This window comes from Megalobrama amblycephala, linkage group LG4 (assembly GCF_018812025.1).
Source record: "Megalobrama amblycephala isolate DHTTF-2021 linkage group LG4, ASM1881202v1, whole genome shotgun sequence".
Classification (NCBI taxonomy): domain Eukaryota; kingdom Metazoa; phylum Chordata; class Actinopteri; order Cypriniformes; family Xenocyprididae; genus Megalobrama; species Megalobrama amblycephala.
In genome coordinates, this window is record NC_063047.1 from 37,192,021 (window position 1) to 37,217,548 (window position 25,528).

Genomic DNA, 25,528 nt, shown 5'->3' on the forward strand with positions numbered 1-25,528 from the left:
AAAAGTCTGTAGTAAAATAACAATATAACCTTGTATTTAAATTATTCAATACATGTTTGTATTTTCATATCTTTCCATTTTCCTTTTAATATTGAAATTCCAAAATGTAATTTTTAAGAGTGTAAAATATGCTTGTAGGGCCACTTCAGTTCACCATGAAACTTTGCCACAGCAATGCACAATGTACAGGCTGTGCTCATATCAACATGACAGAGGCAAGTGTTTGGTCACCTGACATTTGAGAAATGTCATTGAGCTTTATATAGAGTCCTCTGCACTGAAGGCAGATATGTTTTGACTGTAGATGAGGAACAATGAACACAGATGCATCTGCCAGCCCGTAGTTCCCATGGCTACATCAGATCATTGCCTGATTACTTACGTCCAGCAACATCTCTGCCTCCTCTCAAACACAGCTGTGAAATATGACTTCAACTGTAAAATATAAACACCAGCTCAGTTATGGAGGTCTAAGAGTGACACTTAAAAATAAAATGAAATAAGTTGTCAATTTAATAATGCAAACATAAAAATGGAAATAAATAAATCACTTTCATAAACGGAAACACATTTGACATTTTACAGTTTACTCGTGGAGGCAACAATTAGCTTTTGATTTATGTCAAGAGCAATACACAGGCTATACAATAGGCTACTATGTAAACAGTTAAGCAAACATGAGAAGTCAGTTCTGTTTTATTCTTGTTAGTTCTTAACTCAAACTATTACCACAGGTCTGAAATAGGCTATTCAGTTACAGTAATTTCAAAACGTATAGCCACTGTGTCAAAAAAATATAGGCTATATATGCAGGAAACCATGACTCAGCTATGGTATGATTTCATTAGAACAACAACAACAACAAATAGCACAAAAGCACCTATAGTCTATATTAGCCTGTGTTGAAAGGACAAACTATTGACAGATAAATATTTGTGGTGCGGTCAACATTTATTCCGGGATCAAAGGGGAGGCTATGTGTTTTGAATATGGGCAAATATCTTTTTTCTTTCCTTCTCCTTGATCGCCGAGCTCAATGATGTGAATGCATCGGCTCGGTGATCTGCTAGCTTGGTCTGCGCATGAGCGGGGACGCGCAGGGAGAGGAGTGGGACTGGGAGCAGCTGTGGCAAATGTTCCACCAGTCCAGCAATCTCGAGAAGAAAAGACAATTTACGGCAGAAGAAAATACTTCAACATACTCTTTGAGCGGAATCGATTAAGGAGAAGCGTGTCGGGCGTCCGCGATAATCTGCGAAGCGTTCAAAGTGGCAGATCGGCGCGTTTTCTGAACTCAATGCAAACAAAATAACAACCCCGAAAGACTGACAATAAAAGCCCACAACTGACACCAGACCGAACCAGGGCCTCGACACACCATCCTCTCATCTACTCGGACATTTATCTTGCATCATTTCAGAAAAGCCCTTCTTCTCTTTGTGAAACTCAGGAAACAATGAAGACCTAAACTCATGTGCTAGCCGCTGAACTGAGAGTGTGTGTGAGTGAGTGTGAGCTCTTCTCCTCTCTTCTCCAGGAAACTTTCTCCCGTCGCTTTAAAAGACTGGAAGCACAAGAAGCTTTGACAGACTTGGAGAAGAAGCTCAGGCTGTCTTCTAGATTTCTGCATGGAGGTGAGGGGCGAGGACAGGGGATCGGACGGCAGCAGAGGCCCCGACTCGACCCACTTTCCTCTTTACAGCAAACCCGCGCGAGTGCGGGTCACGGATCCTGACATGATGATCTACCCCAGCGCTGGAGGAGAAGATCTCACGGGGAGAGCTGCTGCTGCTGCTGCCGGCTGCGAGTCTCCCTCCTCAGATGGGCCTCAGATGTCACCTACCGACGGGCCCACGGTCTTCCCACCTTTACCGCCGCCCCCTCCGCCGTCTGGAATCGGGGCGCAGGGGAGTGTGGATGAAAGTGATCAACAGGATGGGCCAGAGTATGAGGAAGAGGAGGTTGTATTCCCCCTCTCTGCGCCGCCCACCAACCAGTAAGGATTCATCTCGCACACATCTATCTGTTATGTTAGTAATTCATGATGGGGAAGCATCATCCTATTGGCTGTTTCTCAAAACCTAGCAAGCTTTCTACATATATAGGCTTGATTCTGTCTTCCACAGTCATTTTGTTGTTTTCAAATAACTGGCAGTTGTTGTCTCCAGAAATCTACCTTAAATACAGTGAAGGTGCAAGCATTAGATGAAGTGAGATAACTCTATACATCGAGGCCCGGTTTCACAGACAGGGCTTAGCCTAAACCAGGATTAAGCCTTAGTTCAATTAGGATATTTAAGTGGCTTTAATAAAAATACACTAGAAAAAAACATTACTGGTGTCCATCTTGAGACAAAACAATGCCTCTGACATATTTTAAGATATGTCAGAGCAAGTTACTTTCAGTTAAAACAGCTCAAACATGCATTTTAGTCTAGGACTAGCTTAAGCCTTGTATAGTATATTAAGAATAGTATATTAGCTATTGAAATCTGCCTGTTGTGATAATTCAGGTGATACAATGAAAGGCCACATATAGTCTCTCAAGAAAATGTAGAAACTCAAAAATAAAACGCCATTAAAATAACGTAATAAAGCATTAAATGTATCAAAATACTCCAATATATGTAACTGATAACAAAATAAGAAACAATTTTTAAATAAAACCCGTTATAGTCTGGTAAATATTTAATGCATACAATTCTTATATAGTCCCGATTACTTGTAAAATAATACAAGTACTTTTTACTCAAAAAAGACATCATTTTAACTTGTTAAATATACTTATATATAGTTTTGTATAAAATACCTTTGTATAATTCATATGTTTTTACATCATTTTACTGTAAAACCACATGAAAAATATACGAAAATATTAAACTATATAATATTTCTTACTGTGTATTGAGTTACACTTAAACAGTTATTAGTTTTTTAGCATTTGTACTTTCCTTTTTCTTTATATTTTTTTACCGTATAGGTAGGTAGCAGCTCACTTACTTGAGACCGACCCTTTGACACGCATTCATGACAACTCTTTTGTAACTAACAAATGTAACTGTCCATATGCATGTTCGCATGGGCTTATTTACATTTAGCAGACACTTTTATTAAGTCACTTTTGTGACTTTCAGATTATATATTTGACTTCCTACTACTGCTGTCAATGATTAATTGCAATTGATCGCATCCAAAATAAAAGTTTGTGTTTACACAATATAGGCCTGTGTGTGTGTACTGTGTATATGTATTATGTATATATAAATACACACACATATATATATATATATATATATATATATATATATATATATATATATATATATATATATATATATATATATATATTATACACACACATACATAATACACATATACATGTAAATATTTCTTAAATATATAAATGTGTATTTATATATACATAATAAATAAACACAGTAGCAACACATAGATTATGTAAACACAAACTTTTATTTTGGATGGGATTAATCGTTTGACAGCACTACTTCCTATATTGCAGAATGTGAGGCTATGTATTCTAGCAGTTATGCTATTTATTTTGTAATATGGCATAGCCATATAACTTTACCACCTTCCTTCATGTGATATGTAGTCTCATGTTTCACTTTTCACTGTATTCCGCCAATACATTGTGTTTTTTAGTTGTAGAATAATATTGTGACCTATGCATTGCATTAATACAGTGTTTTGGATTCCTTTATGTATCCAGACCTTCCTTCTGCACACATTGTGAAATGACAGTTACTGATAAATGATAGCGACTGTTTTCTGTGTCATCTATTATCATACTGCTGACAAGATCAGTGGCTGAATCTAATGAAGAATGTCAGGGTGGTGACACTATGTTCCTAGTCTATATCACGATAAGCTAAATGATAGTGTGTAATTTATTATGCTTCTCTCATATCTTTGGTTGCTCAAGAGCAGGTTGCTAATCTGGCCTGGAGTTTTATATTACGCACAGTTGTTTCGGCACATCAGTTAATTAAATAAAAATAAAGACAAAAAGTTTTATGCTTATTTCACTGATCAAGCCAAAGCATGATGTTTTTGACTATGATTTGACAGCAGCTTCTCTTTCATCTTTCAAAGGAAAAGGAAAAAAAAAAAAAAAAGCAAATTTAGCATTTTCACAACGATGGTAAGGAGGATATAAAGCCCTGTTAGTTGTCAGTGGTTTCCTTGAAAGAGCTGAAAGTTGTCACAGAAAGTGTGGGGATGATTTAGAGTTTTCTCTTGGCTTTTTGGCTTTTGGCTTTTCAAATGCCTTTTTTTAAGTACTGCACAGTGCAAAAGAGAAACGATGAGTCTGATCTGTGATTTGTGCACTGCTGCTCTGCTCATAGTGGTTAGCTCTTGAGATACACTGTTGCCTTAGACTGGTGACCCAATTAGGATGAAAGTTTCCTCAGAGCTTCCAGATGATTGACTCTGACAGACTCGACTGCCTATAAGGCTGGGCAGAGTTGCTTTCTGATGCACCAACTCTGAACCATAGGTGCTCCATAAGCTTATATTACCGCATGCACTCAGCGACTGCTGATTTTGCGCCATGATGAGGTATTATTCACATTTCAGCCCTTATCTGCTCAAAATGGCTTAGGCTGTGACATAATAGAAGCCTGTGTCGGCTTATGGCTCAGTGCACGTCTAAAATGTGCAACACCTTTGCAGTGAAGAGGAAGCATGCGAGTGTCCCATTCGATGCTGGTGACGTTAACAGCTTTCAGTCTCTGTCATTTTATATTTAGTGTATATTCTGATACCAGAACATGAAAAAAAGTGCTTCTTGTGTAGGAAGTGCATAATTTGTAAAATGTGTATTGCTACATATTCCCTTCATTTCGAGATCAACTTTCATTTTCTTTTCAACTGAGGCAGTTGTTTCAATGTTTTCTCACAGTAGTAGGTTGAATGGCAGCACAGTATGGTACACATTCTCCGGGTTGGATGCGGTCCTGCTTGTCAGAATGTGTGACTAAAGTTAGTGCTTTAGTCGCGCACAGAAGACAGCCATGATCGTTCACGCCTCACTACTGTGCACTTCATTCATAAACAATGATGCCAGCAGCGGAATAAATATTTCACAGATGCTTTCTACTGTTTAACAAAGACAAAAAGGAGAGCGCATGAAGAGCGCTCTCAAACACTGGGCTTTGAACGCAAGCAAACAGCACTGTGGAGAAAGAGCAGGTTGATTTTTTTTTTTTTTTTTTTTTTTTTTTTTCACGAAGATTAGAAAGGATTTTGAGTCATAAACAGTTTCCCTCAAGAGCTGGAAAGAGAGAGAAGGAGAAAGAGTTTGATTTGGAGATCAACAGAAGTGCATATTGTGTCTGCTAGATAAGCAATTGCTCAACAGCCTCACTCTCAGTAAAGGGCTTGGCTAATTGAGCGCCCATGCTGGTTAATTGCCTTTTTTTTTTGAGAAATACAGGGACTTTGGAATGCCAAGTGGCACGGCGAACTAAAACTGCGGGTTACTGCGCTGAAATAGTTCTCCATGCAGTCGAGAGGCTTATGCACTAGAAAAGTCTTCTTTCCTCTTTTTTTTTTTATTAAAATAGCCTGGAACAACTTCTCCAATTAATTTTTTTTTTTTTTTTTTTTTTGACTGTGTTCATGATGTGTTTAGTTAAAGCAACAGTTCTTTTTGGACTGATTGTTTTTAAAGGTGCCCTAGAATTCAATATTGAATTTATATTGGCATAGTTGAATAACAAGAGTTCAGTACATGGAAAAGACATACACTGAGTTTCAAACTCCATTGTTTCCTCCTCCTTATATAAATCTCATTTGTTTAAAAGACCTCAGAAGAACAGGCGAATCTCAACATAACACCGACTGTTACGTTACAGTCGGGGTGTACGCCCCCAATATTTGCATATGCCAGCCCATGATCAAGCCATTAGACAAGGGCAGAATGTCTGGATGTGCACAGCAGAATCATCAGACTAGGTAAGCAAGCAAGAACAATAGCGAAAAATGGCAGATGGAGCAATAATAACTGACATGATCCATGATAACATGATATTTTTGTGATATTTGTGAATTGTCTTTCTAAATGTTTCGTTAGCATGTTGCTAATGTACTGTTAAATGTGGTTAAAGTTACCATCGTTTATTACTGTATTCGCGGAGACGAGAGTCGTCGCTATTTTCATTTTTAAACACTTGCAGTCTGTATAATGCATAAACACAACTTCATTCTTTATAAATCTCTCCAACAGTGTGTAATGTTAGCTTTAGCCACGCAGCATAGCCTCAAACTCATTCAGAATCAAATGTAATACATCCAAATAAATACTATACTCACATGATCCGATGTATGCAAGCAGCATGCATGACGAACAACTTGTAGAGATCCATTTTGAGGGTTATATTAGCTGTGTAAACTGTGTTTATGCTGTTCAAGGCAAGTGCAAGCTCCGGGGGAGGGGGAGCGGGAGATTTAAAGGGGCCGCAACCTATATATCGGTGCATAGTTAATGATGCCCCAAAATAGGCAGTTAAAAAAATGAATTAAACAAAATCTATGGGGTATTTTGAGCTGAAACTTCACAGACACATTCAGGGGACACCTTAGACTTATATTACATCTTTTAAAAAGAAGTTCTAGGGCACCTTTAACCAAAATGTCTTCTGTATTTACTTTTAACCACCTCCTTGTTTCTTGTTTTAAAGCATCTGAACACCAGGATTTATTCAAGCTTTGCACATGTTTGATATCATTTCTTTGCTGTTTCTGGACATCTATTGATTGAAGAATGTAGGTCATGTAGGCCAAGTTGATATGATGCTTTTCCCCATTATAAAAAGTCTAATGCTCTGGTCTTATGGATTGTCTAAAGAAGTTAGAAAACCCATTTCTTAAATTTCACGATATATTCATGATTTTGCATGAATATTAGCAATATATTGTGAATATATTTGGTAATTTTTAGATGATTTGCTCTTGAGGATAATTATGCCCAATTTGTCATTTGCCAACAGCCTTGTCATTGGTTAATGCACATTTTCCAACTATTTGTATTTGAAATTTTAATAAATCTGTTCTAAAACCAAGTGCCTTGAGCAAGCTGCTTTGCTCTGTTGTGTTTGCCTTAGGCATCCGCCTTCTAAGGCAGCATCCTAACTGAAATGGTACCCCAGGAGTGACTGATTTGGAGCATTCTATATAGGCAGAAACTAGGGCTGGGCGATGTATCGAATGCTTTTGTCACGCGCATTTCTTCAGTAAAGCCGGTTCCCTGATTACCGCTAAATCGCCATCACCTGCTTTCAAATGGAGCGGCATTTAATAGACAGAGCCGTAGATCACTGATAAGCCACGCAATATCGCGTTCAATATCGATATGTATCGCCGTCGATATTGAACAACTCTAAAGGCTGGAATACACTTCATGACTTTTGCTCAGATTATTTCCCCGATTTGCAGTCTAAAGGAGTTGACAATAGTTGCCAAGACTATGATTCCATCCAGTTGGAGGATATCAACATTTTTGATATTTTGAGCCGATTTTAGAATGGCTATCATAGTGTATGATGGATCGCTACTGAAACCTAAGCTGTCCTTTATCTACCAGTGTTGCAATAAAATACAATACAATTACAATATAATTAACAGGCCTAACACATTTATCAATATTTGACTCATATAAAACAACTGAATATACCACTCACCTGTAATTCCCATTGTAATCTGTTAGAGCCCATACCAATACTTCTAGCAGCGAGACGCGTGTGTTTTTGTGAGTTTGTTGTGTTCAGAATGATTTGAAAGTCTGGTAGTGTATGATCAGTAATTAATTTATAGTATTCTATACTACTATAGTATAGTAGATTCCAAGTTTTTCTCTGTAACCATTTGCAAAGTTGACAAATGCATGATGCCTAGTGTTTTGAAATTGTTCCGATTTTAAAAGTCATGACATGAAGTGTATTCCAGCCTTAAGAGCGTGCAAGAAACTACTATTTATTTCAGTGAAGGCAATGCACAACAGCATTTAATGTGTATAAAGTGCATTTTAGTTAAAATAGTCTGTTTTTAATTAAGTATTTATAACCAACAATTCTCTCACATTACCCACCATCTTGTATTTAGTTTTCCACAGAGTTTTTCTCCATGCAGTCTGGAATTGTCATTCCTGTGAAGAATAGTTGTAATGGTGCCTTTGAATTTGGCCAAAAAAAGTCTCTTATGAGGCAACATAATTGCCTAACATTTGGAACGTTTACCTAACTTTATTCACTTTCTTAATCGAAGTTGGTTTTTTGACAGAGCTGTTGTTTAAAATAAGAGTTCATTTACTTTCACTATGATATAAAATCAAAACATAATGTATTCAGACTAGGGCTGCAACAAAAGATTAATTTGATAATCGATTAATCTACAGATTATTGGAACGATTAATCAACTAATCATCGATTATTACACTGATTAATCAGTATGACATACAGTGAGTCTCAAAGTCCATTGTTTCCTCCTTCTTATATAAATCTAATTTGTTTAAAAGACCCCCGAAGAACAGGCGAATCTCAACATAACACCGACTGTTACGTAACAGTCGGGGTGTACGCCCCCAATATTTGCATATGCCAGCTCATGTTCAAAGCATTACACAAGGGCAGCCAGTATTAACGTCTGGATCTGTGCACAGCTGAATCATCAGACTAGGTAAGCAAGCAACAACAATAGCGAAAAATGGCAGATGAAGCAATAATAACTGACATGATCCATGATAACATGATATTTTTAGTGATATTTGTAAATTGTCTTTCTACATGTTTCTTTAGCATGTTGCTAATGTACTGTTAAATGTGGTTAAAGTTACCATCGTTTCTTACTGTATTCACGGAGACATGACTGTCGTTATTTTCATTTTTTAAACACTTGCAGTCTGTATAATTCATAAACACAACTTCATTCTTTATAAATCTCTCCAACAGTGTGTAATGTTAGCTTTAGCCACGGAGCACTATCAAACTCATTCAGAATCAATTATAAACATCCAAATAAATACTATACTTACGCGATTAGACATGTTGCATGATGAACACTTTGTAAAGATCCATTTTGAGGGTTATATTAGCTGTGTGAACTTTTTTTATGTTAAGGCAAGTGCGAGCTCTTGGTGCGTGGAGCACGAGAATGAAAGGGGCCGCACACCCTGAATCAGCGCATTTATAATGATGCCCCAAAATAGGCAGTTAAAAAAATTAATGAAAACAAAAACTATGGGGTATTTTGAGCTGAAACTTCAGACACATTCAGGGGACACCTTAGACTTACATTACATCTTTTAAAAACGTTCTGCGGCACCTTTAAAGAGCGCCAAAACTAGGGCTGTACGATTATGGCCTAAAATCAAAACCTCGTTAATTGAACATTTTACCTCGATTACGATTAATGAACGATTATTTTGTTTCTGGGTTTTTTTTTTGTTTGATTGTTTGTTTGTTTGTTTTTGCCCTCATAGTTCACTGACAAGGTTTGTACTGTAAATATGATTGACTATTAAAGGTGGGATATTTTTTCCTATTGAAAGAGCGATCTGACATTATAGCTCACTTTCAGCAGTTATTTTATCTATGGTTCATAATATTTCTTACAGATTTCTACTCGTTGTAAATCAGATAAAGATAAATTAGCACAGTACCAGTACGAGTGATTCCGTGTGTGAGTTAGTTATACCATCTCTCTATTAATTGTGAAGCTGTGGGTTGTAAATAGGTCCTTCAAAAGTAGAAAAATATATGCTATAATAAGTTTTGACTTTCTAAGCTACTTTAGTGATGAATCACAGGACAGCGCTGACAACTAGTTTCTGTGTTCCTCTCAGTGCCCGTGATCTTCACGTTTTGCGCAGCTCCTGTTTGTATGAGTGTTCGTGTCACAGTGCAGCTGCGCGAGTGTGGTAGCTCGATATATTAATACACATCCGATCGTCTAATCGCTTGAATGTCCAAACCATAAAACAAATACAACTGACAAAGTTTAGTATAGACGCAAGGCTCACCGCTCGCACGCCATCACTATGTGTTGAACCGCCGTTCACCTCTGTGTTGCTTTTATGCCACTGACTGGACGGGGCAGAGTCATGTGGTTACACACGCGGTAGTATGTTTTTAAGGGGGAAGTATTAACAGGATTAAAAAAACGAAATAACCGACATGGGAAAATTATGTCGGTTAGAGGTTCTGAATTTCGGTTTCGATTACTTTTCGATTAATCGTCCAGCCCTAGCCAAAACCACATGTATTTTTTGAATCCTGTAGTAAAATTGACAGAATTGAAAAGCCCAGACTGTTTTATATCAAAAGCAAATGTGTATAAAAAATAAGACCGCACACTCAACTTGCGAATAGTTTATTTACCAGCGTTTCGGCAAAAAGCCTTTAAGGTATAATTTCACTCCAAGTGGAAAGAGCATAAATAGACAATCAACAGGTGCATACAATTAATCCCAATCAAATATACAATCAATTAATTAAGTATTCTAAGAAACTGTCCAATATACATGACAAGAATAAATACACGTCAACAATAGAAAACATCACCAACAATAAAAAGTAGAAGAAACACTTATAGAAAACAGCTTAGATCGAATTCAACATTCAGACCGCAAGGAACAAGAGTCCTCAATTTATATGTCCAATAGGCTTCACGTTTGAGTAAGATACAATCAAGGTCACCAGGAGTCACGCGCATCAGTCACGATAAACTCGCACTGTTTGATTGACAGCTTCAGTGCACGCTGCTCCAACGATTGCAAAGGGAGCTTTCTTTGATTGCTTTCTTTATATAATCACTGTTAAATAACAGATTATAATTACTGTCGAGTCCAGGCACTGCACAATATTTTGTAATCCTCAACGGCATGTTTATTGCTTGGTAGCTTGGTCTGGTTTATCACCACTATGTTACTTAGACTACCTATTCTGTTGCATTCATGCGCAAATCGTTGGGCGGGGATGAAGTAGGCGTTGATTTTCTTCTGCAGAGGTGTTGCTTGCTGCCCTTTGATGTCATAGAGCCCCACTTTGTAAATCCTGTCATTTGCTGGGCCTGGTGTCAAGCTTTTATTGGACAAACAAGGACGTTTTCAGCTCTAAAACATACAGGATATTCTTAATGTATGATGACCTCTTATATGTCAAAAGCTCAAGGAAAATTTGATTTCTCAGTTCATCACCCCTTTAAATTTGGTAGCTAACACTAAAAAGTTGATGTTAAAGGGGTCATGAACTGCGTTGTTTTATGTTTCCTGGGGTGCACTTATGTTAGTATGCTTTTTACTTCAAAAATCATCATAATCTAGAAATCTAAGGCATTTTTTCTACCCTGATTTTAGCCCTTTTATCTGAACGCTCTGTTTTAAAGGGCATTTCTGCTGTGAGACTTCATTGTACACGCTTCACTGCTGACATCTTTCCATTTGAAACAGCTAAGTATTACTCTCTCGAAAACTTTTAGAACATTTTTACTATTACAGCTCTCAAGGTTAACTAATCATGAAAAGTTTTTCATTACATTTATATCTATGGCATTAGAACATTGTAGCCGATCACAGACATGTTGTTGAGCGCATGAAAGCAGTGATCTCGTCATTGCAACTCAATTTCTGCAAACTAACGAATGCTTTCATAGTAACTAATAGTGCAAACGCATTGTAAATAAGAGATTTGTTGAATAAAATGGGAGTTTTGACACGTTTCCAGAACTCAGTCACTGATAAACTCGCGCTGTTTGATTGACAGCTCCAGTGATTGGAGCATTCTTTGGTCGCTGCTTTATATAATTTAATCACAGTTTAAATAACATATATTTTCATCCTACTAAGAGAAACAGCGTGAAGTTGACCATAGTCGCTGGTTTGATTTACTCTGACACATAGACAAAGAATATCTGACTGTACATGAATCATTACATATCAAATCAGGCTTTAGAATGAACAGTTACTTGCATGTTGTTGCATTACTGTCGAGTCCATATAGTAAAGTCTGTTTGCAAAGCTTGCACCGAAATGCGATTGATTTACCAAAGAATCAACAGTGAAATCATGAATACAAATAAATTAATGTTCAACTGAGACATTCACATTGTTGAAAATAACCATATTCCTAGCATTAGGATCCTTTGAAAGGTAATGTTATTCTTGTCCTGTATTGCTATTCTCTCCTCATCATCTCACTAACACACCAGTGGGCGGGGCTAAAGTTGCAATGATGAAGTAGGCATTGATTTCCTCTGCAGATGTGGCGTTTCACCTATCTTTCGATGGGTCTGGTGTCAATAAAAGCTTTTATTGGACTACCAAGGAAGTTTTCAGTTCTGAAATGGGATATTCGTATAGTACAATGACCTCTTATATATCAAAAGCTCAAGGAAAAGTTGATTTCTCAATTCATGACCCCTTTAAATGATTTTAAATTCTAGAAGTTGGTAGGAGATAGGAGTTTGCAGATAACCAAATTATATAACATTAGGAACAATGTCAAGTTTAAAAACACAAAATAACCTTTTACATGATAGCAGTGACTTTTTCATTTCTTTGAAGAAGACAGCCCATTTAGACTAACAGCAGATACATGAATCAGTTTGATACAGTACTTTGAGGATGTATAATCCATCCTTCGTGTGACCCCTTTTCAGCTCCTACCGCACTATAACTGCTCGCTGAAGATGGGCTCTTTAGTCATCCATCTGTGTGCTGGAGGACAGTCCCCGTGTGCTGACTCTAACAAGCTGTGACGCTCCATCATGTGTGAAGAAAAACAAAGCTGTTTGGCAGCTGCTCACAGACCTTGTTCATCTCCACCTTTTTTTCCAGTGCGGAAACTCTTGAAAAAGGACATCGCTAGTCCAGTCTCTTTAAATAATTGTTGGTCGCTGAGCAAACCAGTGGGTTACTGATGTTCCAACCTGCCGAATTTGCTCACTTATGGAGTATGACGCTTTTATTTTGGCGTTTGAAGGAGAGGAAAGGTGTGTGGAAGTTTGAATTTAATCATAAAAGTTGCGGATACATAAATTCCGTACGAAATAGTCAAAAATTGAAACCTCTACCATTATTTCCAGACATAACAAATATCATGAAGAATTTTTTTTTGTAAACTATTCTTTAAATCTCTTGAGTGGTGGTCAGGTTTTATCCTCCCACCTTGGAGTTCTTAGTGTCTCGCACCCTGTTTGTCCCCTCCCTCTCTTTTGCTGAGCCGTTTCATACTTTGCATTATTTGAGTGACTGCCTTCACAGAGGAAGGATGTCAAAGGCAGACAAGGCAAATTCATAGGAAAGGTCTTCATTCTCAATCATCTCCTAGTTAAATCGTACTATTGAAGGAGTGATAACCGGCGTGGATTATTCCGCATTTTGGACATTATCTAAAACTGTGCCGACCATATGTGAGGTAGAGCCCCCCCCCCCCCCCCCTCACTCGCATGCAGACATAGTTTCTGCTCACTGACTTCAAGAGCCGTGTGGTGATCACAGTCGAACAGCAGGTTCTCTGGGACATGGCGACGACCAAATGGGATGTTTGTCTGGTGAGACAGAGACAGACCCCAGCGACTCGGCAGCTGAGCGGGATTACTTTGTGAGTGAGTGAGTGAGAGCGAGCCGGACAGCCCAGGATGCAGCAGAGGATGAATTCAGCGTAAGTGGGGCATTGATGCTTCTGTTCGGAGCTCAGACAGGCAGACTATGGAGTCAAGAACTTCCTTTTTTCTTGCTCTATTTGCCTAGTTTGTTCCATTCTCATTTTTTCACTTTTATTGAAATTGATGAGCACATTTCTCGCCACAGATCGCTGATTTATTACACATTCATGATATATAAGACAGATGTTTTAATATAGTCTCTGATTTAAAATGAGCAGCAAAAATGGCATTACAGTTTGTATTTTTAATTCATTTTTGTGAATCACTTCAAACTATCTATTTCTCTGAATCTTTTAAAAATGGTGATTCAGTTATTTGTTTTATATATATATATATATATATTATATATATATATATATATATATATATATAATATTTATTTATGTACGACTGCATGATAAATAATTTTAGCATCGATATTGCAAAGTGTGCATTTGCAGTAGTCACGCCGCAGGATGTGCGATGTCAAGAATAGGGATAGTTGATCTGTGATCCATACAGACCTAGCACTATGGTTTGAAATGCACATGATTCTCAGATTAATGGCGAAGTTTATCCCTCATAGAGTGAAAGTTTATCATTTGCATGTGTTTTTGGTCCTGTCAGTTTAAACATTCAAGTGATTTTAAGCCATTCAAGCTCACAAAGACACAAACGAGAGCTCATTTCTGAACTCTAACGCAAACACTGAATTCCGTTCTCTTCCGCCTCTATTTGTGCTTGAACAGACACATACACACAAAATTGTTAATATAACCTTCTCGGCGAGTATCCTCATAAACACAGTCACATATGGTTTACGTGAACTTAAACAACTGAGAAAAGAAATGGATGTGTATCATTGTATTTGATCCGTTCTTTTTGTCACCTTATTGGGTCAAATACACACACTTGTGTGTCAAATGACCATCTTTGCGAGTATTCTCATAAACACAGTTTATGTCTTAAGTGAATGAAAACAGTTGAGAAAGAAAGCATGTGGATCAGTATATTGGATCAGTGATGCTGGTCATAAAGTGACAGCAGCCTAATATATCTCATGCTCTTGACTAAATCACTTTTCTAACTTTAATAAGAATAAATGTATATTAAATTAACACTATTACATATAAATTACACTCTGCAGTATTTTTGTACATTTAATTACTTTATACAATTTATATAGTAGCCCATTTCTATAGGTCTATCTAGTGCTTGAGGTTTTTCAGGTCTCTTCTTGTATGTGTGTGTATCAGCTTGTAACTAGCTGTAAATATGTATATATGCGTGTATATGTGTGATTTTAATAGATAGATAGATAGATAGATAGATAGATAGATAGATAGATAGATAGATAGATAGATAGATAGATAGATAGATAGTGTTAGTTTTTTGGTGATATAGAAATTGGTGATGAGATTTATGAAATTTCAATGGTATCAAAAGTTTTGATATAAAAACTTTAAATTAAAGCAAAAATAACTATATTGTGATATATATCATTAACTTGTTAAATAAAATAACTTGTATCATGATATGTATTTATTTCTATTTTTTATTGTTTTGTATTGTTGGAGTCTATAAATGGAAAAAGTTAAATATTGAATCTATTCTTTTGATTGAAAAAAATTAATTTAATTTGAACAAATGCATAAATATTGAAATGTATATTGGATATCGCCAAAGCACTATGGAGAATTTAAGCTACATTAATCTGCCCTAGTTCTCACTGAAGATTTATTATTTATCTGAAATATTTCTCTTTTACATTTTTATATCATACATTTTTATATAATTTGACTGTTAACAATGTGTTTAGTCATGAAATAATTAAAAGTGTTGCAGGTGGATAGATGTTAGTCTCGCGTAGCCAGACCTTCAGACTGACGGCAGAAGGTCTGGACTCTATCGCAGCTTTCATTGGCCAAGGACCGCCCAAGAGGACGTTTGACTGACATGTAACGCAACCAATCACAGTTTGCTTTGTTCCGCGTCGTGTTTAGGGGCGTGAAAATGAAATTTACGATGTACCAACAATAACAGACTGGCGTGCATCTAATAAATTATTCATTCAAGAACGTTGTGCAAGTTTACTGCAACAATGGAGCCGCGAACTTCACATACTTTTAAATCCAGTGTTTAGTTGATCCTGATAAGCGCTCGTTGTCACAGTTGTAAACACGACAGCGTTCTTCTTCTACGAGGAGGTTTAGCGTCACGACATTTGTTTCCAGGCGGTCCGTTAAAGAACGTGACACACACATCTCCCGGACATCCTGTAGAATTCAACTAACCATACGACAACTTCGATACTCATGAAGTGTTTCCAGATAAGTGTGCCATATGCATCAGACGTTCAGCCAACGGTCCGTGGGTGTGACATCTGAGGTTGAGACTAGACAGATGTTAACTTCATGAATTTGTAGTTGTGGGTGGTTACATATTGCTTGTAGGAAGGGCTGTTAAATTAGTCATGTGTTTTTTCTTCAATATGAATGTTTCAAACCATTTGAGGACAAAGTTGCTTATTCATCAGTTTCAGACTGTCAGGGTGTTTTCACAACAGTGGTGCTATTTTTCTGGGGTTCAGATGGAGATCATGAGTTCTTTGGTGTCCTCCTCGTGCAGAATGAGAGATGGGCTGAGATGACAGCTGACAGCAGTGTTGAAGGGCACTTTTGTAAGGTTGTGCAGTTTCATCATCATACTGATGAGCAGTGACGTGACCCCTTTAGAGGTGTTTTTTGAGGTAGTTGAGACCTATCACGAGAGACGAATGTGTTGAAATTGCTTAAGACCGCAAATACGACCCCTCAGTCAAGTCTCAACAAGCCCGCTCTGCCCTTGCTTCCTCCCAGATGAAGTGTTGTAAATTGAGCGACTGGCATGGACTAACCACAGAAAGGTCATGTCCTGTTTTCATTGAGCCATCTATGAAGATGAAACATGCAGGAAGAATTTTGCCCTGCTTCCCTGGTATCTTGTCACGATCTTTTCATAGCATTTTTTTGGTGAATAATTCAGAAGCCTTTTTTTTTTTTTTTTTTTTTTTTCAAGGCTATATGGATCTAAAAATACAGCCATTGTCTGGAAATCATAACATATTCAAGTGTCGAGAGATTTGTGCTTCAGGGTGAGGTTTAAGTGCCTGAGTGCTAGAACATTGACTCTCTTATTGGGTTAATTTTGCAGTCAAACAAGTCTTTTCACTTCATGTGTGAAGTACCACTTTTCTTGTGAAGTGTCATTATAATGTCCTGTTTGTGGGCTAATGCTCACATGGTTAACTAGTCAGTGCATATTTTGCACTCCTATTTATGGTTCAAAGCTCCTTTCTGTCAAGGCTGTGAATGAAGTTGCTGATGACATGCCGCTGTGGTTGTAACCATTTATTTTTGTCCACCGTGCAGCAAATATCAGTTGATTTCCATTACAGCAAGGCATAAAAAGTGTCAAGACATGTGAGTGGTTTGAGTGTTATTAAGAAAGTGCCACCTGTCCCCCTCAACACACTTCCTGTTCCTCTGCTTTTGCATGAATCGGGTTTGATGCAAACAGCCTTTTGCAGTCATGCTTGATGTATATTAGTTTCAGTCATTTCAAATGCAAATGTGTTTGCAGATCATTTGAGAATTTTATCAGAGTGTGTACAGAAGATGCGTTTAATTTGAGGACACTTGGCTTTTGGCCTGTACTGAAAAATAGGCAGATTACAGTCTAACCATTATTGAGATTTTAAACCTGTGAAAGGTGAAGCATCCGTTCTTATTGTTGTGTTTATACTGTTTTCAGCATCTGCCATCTCAGTATAAGAGAACAGTCCACATCAACTCCAGAGCTTCTCTGCGATTTAACTTCATCAACATTTCACCATTTTATTTGATATAAGGGTCAATGACATATAAGGATTTTCGAAAGGCCAATTTTAAAATACAAAAATAATATCTATTGCAGTTGTTCAAACATTAAGAATGTTGTTTACACATAAATTCATATTAAAATTTTAAAATAAGTGAATTTAGTGGGGGTTTTTTATGCAGATGAATTGGCCATAGCCTTAAAAAATGTCATGTGGTGCGACCGTGATTTATCTTATCTTTTTTAATTTTATTTTTTTTACAAGTTCTCTAATTAAAGTGTTGAGAAACAAAGTATTTGCAGTTCTTTTGAGATTCTGTAAAGAATGACCTTATATTTTTGTTCTATAACTTCAAAGTTGCTTTCTTAAATGTAGGTAACAGACTTATTTTTCCTGTAAATCACATAAAACTGATAAAAATGTTTTAAAAATACCATTCACTTAAGCATGCTGTATAGTGATTCATATTTCAGCCACAGAAATTGAATATTTTATTTTTAATTTAACACAGTTATTGCTATTATTGGTTGCACCACGTGATGTGTGGTCACTCCAAATCACATGAAGACCTTAAATATCATTAAAAATCTATAAACAATCAATTTTATACAAAAAAATTGATTTAAACCAGATTTTATTAAAATTTCACAGAATTTTCATGAACAAAAATTGTATAAACTTTTTTTTTATATTAAAAAATATCATCACAAACATAAGTGCACCATTTAATTTAAGTTGACTTAGAAAAAGTTAATTAATACTTTAATTCGTCAAGGACACATTAAGCCTAAATTGATCAAAAGTGACAGTAAAGACATTTATAATTTTACAAAAGATTCTATTTCAAATAAACACTGCTTTTAAACTTTCTATTCATCAAATAATCATGACAAATGAAATATATCATAGTTTTCACAAAAATATGAACATTGATAATCAGAAATTTTACTTGACCAGCATATTAGAATGATTTCTGAAGGATCATGTGACACTGAAGACTGGAGTTATGATGCTGAAAACTCAGCTTTGATTACAGGAATATATTTTAGTTTACTATGTATTCACATAGAAAACAGATATTTTAATTTGTAATAACATTTCACTCTTCTCCTAGCAAGGTGTAAATCTATTCTTGCTGCAGGGTCAGAATTGACACGCAGTCTATGGCCAATGGCATCTGGTAAAATAGATTGAAATAGTTATAAATAAATAGACAATAAATGACTAATATATTCATAATTACCAAACTGAAATTATATTCTCATCATCATTATTATAATTTTTTTTTTTTTTTTGCATTTTTCTCATATTGTACAATACAAACATAAAATGTCTGAAATATTTTTTATAAAATGACCCAAATTGCATAAAAATCTATTCCAAATGATACTAAAATAAAGTACTTCATGTATATAAATTATCAATTGAATACAAAAGCACAAAATTGCCAATCTAGGACATGTATCTCTCATGGAAAATACTTTGCACCACATAATATTAGGTCGCACCATATGATATTTTCAAATTCAGTCAGAATTTACAGGCAAAGAATTGGCCACCTAAACAAAACAAGCTAGCTTCCCACAAAAGGTCACTATATTCGCAGAAATAACTTAATATTCTTTTTTTTTTTTTTTTTTTTTTTTTTTGAGGTCATACCACATGATATCCAACTGTGGTAACTACATACCAGACGTTAAAAAGATTATTTTTTTCCCCCAAATTTAAGACAGATTTGCAAACCTGCTCGCTGCTTCCATGGGTCCTTCACAAATTGGTATATGATGCAACTTCCTGTCTTTGAATGGATTTCAACATGAAAGTCACAAAGTGGTAATTTTTTGATGGTCACACGACATGAAATTTCATTAAATGGACATCATTGGACAACGTTTTTTCGTATATTATGATGGAAATATAAATACAAATGCTTTGCAGTTTTGTACAGGATTACAAAACACATTGGAAATCATTTAGAGTAATTTCAAAGACATTTCCAAAACAGAAGTTATGGCCGGACGGTCACACCACATAATATTTTGACACTTTAAATAACAGAAAATTACAAACAACTAATGTTTTTTTTGAAAAGTTGAGGTGAGTACATGCACGGGAGAGGTACTACATATATATGGTATCTTTTTATGCATTTAAACAAGATTTTTTAAAAAATGTAGGTGTCACGTCATTGATCCATGAACTATTGTCACATCGTATACAGACAGAAAATGTCTTTACGACAATCTGTCAAAATTTTGGTTTAACTTGATGAAATTGTGACAGAAATACATTATTGTATGGTAGAATGTACTTCTCAAAGTGATAAGTTTTAATTTGGTTATAGTTTAAAGATTAATGTAATTGTTAATGTTTTATGCTATCGTTTGATTACCTCTGTTTTTGATAATAAATTAGACAAATAAACACTAGACAGAATTTCTGAAAAACATTTCATAGGGCCCTATTATTGTAATTGTATTGAAATTTAATAAATTATTAAAGTATAAAAGTTTTAGCCTATTAATAATTTATTATACGTTTTATTCTAAAACAATTTGTTTCTTTTTTAAACCATTAAAACTGTATTTCTGAAATAAAAGAATTTAGGAAAAACCCACCTTAATGCATTTTTTTTTTTAACTTAATTGTTTTTTTTAAATTGTTCAAGTAAAAAAAAAAAAAAAAAATCTGAATCCAGAAAAATTGAAACTGAAATTTAGATAGCTCTGTAAATATTTGTTTTATTCAGAGTTTCCTTTTTAAATCACTTTTCGTCCTTCATTCGTTCCAAGTGGCAAACCAAAAACGCGTCAGTCTTTGCATTGAGTAAAGGCCATCAGTGTAGAGCATTACATAGTCTTAATACTCACAAAAGAGGATATGAGACTTTCACCTGCTCTTTGTCAAGTACACTACACAAGTCAGTGGATGCTTGGCACAGTACAAATGTCAGCTAATTTAAAGGGATAGTTCACCCAAAAATGAAAATTTGATGTTTATCTGCTTACCCCCAGGGCATCCAAGATGTAGGTGACTTTGTTTCTTCAGTACAACACAAATGATGATTTTTAACTCCAACCGTTGCCGTCTGTCAGTCAAATAATGCTAGTGGATGGGAACTTCTACTATAACAGTAAATAAAACTTGCATAGACAAGTCCAAATTAAACCCTGTGGCTCGTGACGACACATTGATGTCCTAAGACACGAAACGATCGGTTTGTGCGATAAACCGAACAGTATTTATATCATTTTTTAACTCTAATACACCACTATGTCCAACCGCATTCATCACTCGATTCGTTTGGTCTGATCGCGCTCTGACAACGGTAGTGATGTCTCGCTCTCATTGAAGTATATGCGCGAGACATCACTGCCGCTGTCAGAGCGCGATCAGACCAAACGAATCGAGTGATGAATGCGGTTGGACATAGTGATGTATTAGAGTTAAAAAATGATATAAATACTGTTCGGTTTATCGCACAAACCGATCGTTTCGTGTCTTAGGACATCAATGTGCCGTCAAGAGCCGCAGGGTTTAATTTGGACTTGTCTATGCAAGTTTTATTTACTGTTATAGTAGAAGTTCCCATCCACTAGCATTATTTGACTGACAGACGGCAACGGTTGGAGTTAAAAATCATCATTTGTGTTCTACTGAAGAAACAAAGTCACCTACACCTTGGATGCCCTGGGGGTAAGCAGATAAACATCAAATTTTCATTTTTGGGTGAACTATCCCTTTAATGCAAGCATCAATTTCCTGAAAGGTAAAGAGACTATGATGTAATTTGCTATTTTGACTTCATGGCTTCTATTCGTTGAAGGCACCAGCTAGTGATCAAGCACTGACACGATCAGGCATTCCTCAGGAGGATGAAGGCTGTGCTTGTCTATATCCCATCTGGATGTGCAGAGGGATCTGTTATTTACCCATAGGCCTTGTTGTCGGCACAGGAACTGAACTCTACTGCTATGAAGGAAGAATGGTGAAATCACTAGCCTAAAGGCCAGTTTACACTGAGTCTGATGTCATTCTCTGGGGAAAAAAAAAAGACGCTTGGCATCCAAACAATTTAAAAGTTGATGATAAATTTCCATTGTACTTAGTTTTCTCTAGAAAAATTCCATTTAAATATTGTAATTTTAGTTACGCTTTCAACTCTTTCAAATTCAACGCTTTCAAATTCAAAGACTTTCTTGTGTTGATCATTGTAGCCAATCACAGACAAATCTGATGAGCGCATGAACACAAAGGCCAATCAGAGGAATCTGCTTCACAGCACTCAAAGTATCACATTTTTTTTAAAACTTCAGTAACGACTTGGTATCGCGGTTGGTGCTTTTGACAACACTAGTCCACAGTAATGCAGTGTTGTTGGTGTGAACAGATCTCTAGAATGTGTGACTTTTGTTGCTTATGTGTTTGCTTATACATCATCTCATCTTCGTCATGGCCAATATTGAGGATGACGAGGCCTCTTCATCCTGTTCACACATCTGTGTTTTCAGGAGCCTGTGATTCATCTGACCACAGAAGTTTTAATAGAGCACATTATCCAGTGTGCTAATAACCTTGTATTGCTGATGTCATTTTTATAACGTACAAAGCTGGGAGGCAGTCCCGCTGAGAAGAAAACGCAGCCTCTGGGAATTATGAGGGACTCTCCTTCTGCTAACGGTGCAGTTTTACTCAAAGGACTGCTTCATAGAGCCTGTCTGTTCAATAAATTAATATAGAGAGAAGAGGAACTTAGCCTAGTTAAGCCAGCAGTGTGCAAATTACGCCTACACTCTATATCACTGTGGTTGATAAAATGGGCCAATAGTTTACATGACCAAGTGCGTTTCTCATTTTACATTTCGGATTATGTGTTATGGACTGAGCTTGGGACTGTCATGATCACAACATATTTGCTGATGAATATTTGTCATACAACTAATTGTAATTTAATAGGGTTTTTTTTTCATGTCACTTACAGTGAAGGCTTAATACACAACACTTGGAAAAAAAAAATAATTTACATTGAACTTAGTATGACTTTGCAAACAAATATTGCACAGGGGTAGAATGACATGACACTTTTTTTTTTTTTTTGGAACACAGATATATAATGTTATAATTACAAACATTATTATGAATATTATAATATTATTTAATCATAAAAATATTAATTCATGCAAATATTAAAATAAATTAAATTGTTAAGCATTCAGAATTCACCCTTGGTCCATGTGGTAATATGTCGGACAGAAGATCCAAAGTGTTGGAACATTTCCAGAGGGTAAAGAATGACCACAAAAAGGTGACGTGCAGCCTCAAACATGACTTATTATTTAAAAAGGTATGTTATCCATTTAACATGGCCGCTCACTCCATCATTAATGTGAACCTAGATAAATCTGTGCTTAGTCACATATCCAAGTGTTCAGTATAGCCAAATTGTCTAAATTGTTGTGTTTTAGTTTGTTGCTATACTTTATTTATTCGTTTTTATATAATGTATATTTATTTAGTTTGTTTTTTTGGAATTTTTATTCTATGTAAAGGCTACTTGTCCAGTGCTTCCCACACATAGACTTTACTTGGGCAGGCCGCCCACGTATAATAACGGCCGCCCAAGTATATTTGGAGACACATTTTTGCGTTTATTATTTTTATCCTCTTATACTTTTATATCCGCGCAAGATAATGAAACCATCCACGATCGAATAACTAGTCATTTCGTACCTGCTCATTATGTGTGCGTCAGAACTGTTTACTCCCGCTAGCATTCCCACGGGTGCTATATTTTGCAAAGTCACAAGGCGGCGCTGTTGCGCGTTCTACAAGCTCGCGCAACAGTGCCTCAGACTGCTTCAAAGTGATTCTCAATCAATGAAAAGCGCAGATTTATGCCAAGTGATTGCTAATGAACTCAAGTTGATGAATTATTACAGAGTCTACTTCCTGGCCTTTATAGAAAATGTTTTAGACGATTGTAAGAATCTGAAGGATCAGCCTGCAATAGTACAGACATTTCAAAATAAGAGTCCTGGTGTATTTCAGGCTTGTTTATAATTAAAAGTCACACGCTAAGTTTTTTCTTTTTCTTTTGGGCATTATTGGTATTTTGGTTACACAATAAATTGTATTTAATTTGATTTCCATTTAATTCATAGTAAATTATTGTAGTCTCCCCCACAGGAAGAAAAGATTAAGAACATTATTTGACACATTTATTATTCATTTTATAAATTTTACTAGTAAAATCTGTGTCCCATTCACTGAGAGAGACACTATATGACAGCAAGGAGAACATACGAAAAGGTGAACCATTTAAATGCTGTAATTTTGCATCATTTACAATGCATGATAATGCATAATATTAGTATGTAATTAAATGTAATATGCTATGTAATTAAAATTAATTTCAATAAATAAAAATACTGTTAAAAATCACACATTATTTGTTTGTCGTATGTAGTAGACGATTTTTGTGACGTGGGTAATAGGAGGATTTTTTGCCCGGCTACCACCGCAAGTATATTTCAAACCTGTGGGAAGCACTGTTGTCTGTCGGCCTGACTATGTTTGCACTGATATTTCTCTTTTAAGTGTTATCCAGTGTTATCGGGGGCGGTGCCCTGTGTGCCTGTCCGCTACGCCACTGCGCTCAAATTAAAAAGATCAACTTTTAAAAAAACTATTCTTGAGCTTCCCCCGCCCCATTTTACTGACCCACACCTCACATTTTTAACCACAAAACAGTGTTCTGTGTGAATGGCCCTTTACAGATTTTGGAGTCCGTTTGTACAGACAAAAACAACATTTTGTCAAAATCAGAAACCTATCCAGTGCCTCGGTGACACATTGCCATGAGCAGTTTGCCAAATTTCTTTTGGACTTTATTATACACAGAGTACAATAGAAATGTTGAACTGCAGCATCTCTTGTACACTGAGCAAAAGTTTAGAAAATCTAAACAGAAAAGTGACATTCAGCACAAATGAAACTCTCTGGTGCATATGCTTCCTCATGAATACAATAAGTTTGAGTGTGGGAGGGCTGCATACCCACATGATGTCATGCTCTCTGCAGTCAGTGTGACATTTCAACATGAGCAAGACTCAAAAATATCACAGTTGTTCCTGTCTCACTCTCATCTATCACCTCCTTCACCTGTCATCACTTCCTCTTTGCCACATCAACAACACACATTTATGTGCTGACTGTTCTGCTGTAATTGATTTTGCATTTTTCACCTATGTTTGCAGTGCTAATTGGCCTATGCTTCTGAATGAAATTAACTGTGCAGCCAGAGTCTAAACAGTGTAAGCGAATACATACCATGAAGCTTTTCACAGTTTGGATGTTTTGATCTATATTCTATTATAAATAACATTCTATGGAAAAAATTTACGAGTTAGGTTACATATTGTCTTATACCCTAAACCACAGTGAAAATGCAAAATCATGATTAAACCAGATGAGAATGGTTTATTCCAGGAGTGGGCAATCGTTTTGACATAGTGTTTTTTTTTTTTTTTTCACTATATTTAAGGATGCAAGATTTTTCAGTTTTTATTTATATGTATTTTTAATTATTACCCAAATATTATATTGTGTATGCTTATTTTTTTAACATTTAGATTTAGTAACAGTGTTAAATTCAGCAAATCTCAAAATTAAAATCCATTTTTCATACTGTACATTTATTGTGTTGTGATGCCTAAACTCACTTGTAGCATTTAAAACAAGTTATTCTAGTTTTTAGTGTTTTGTTTTGTTTTTAATTTTATTAGATAAAATAGTTTTGCATTTTATTGGTGAATATCTGCATGCTTATAATCAGTATCAGCCAGAATTTAATATCAGTGTGTCTACTGTATTGCAAGATGATTTTATTTTGTAGAGATCCTCATTTTAAACCATTTCTTGCTGTAACATCTCATTTAGACAAAGTATTATTTTAAGAGCACATAAGAAAGCAGACCAAACTACATTTACATACATACTTGTGCACAA

General features: G+C 36.0%; 1 protein-coding gene across 1 annotated transcript in view; it reads left to right on the forward strand.

The window, feature by feature from the left end:
- The first annotated feature begins 984 nt into the window (after positions 1 to 984).
- Positions 985 to 25,528, forward strand: part of rasa1a (RAS p21 protein activator (GTPase activating protein) 1a) — a 58,635-nt gene continuing 34,091 nt past the window's right edge. Inside the window, exon 1 of the mRNA XM_048189142.1 lies at positions 985 to 1,996. Coding sequence (XP_048045099.1) covers positions 1,629 to 1,996 — 368 coding nt within the window. The 5' untranslated portion in view covers positions 985 to 1,628. The remainder of the gene's footprint in view (positions 1,997 to 25,528) is intronic.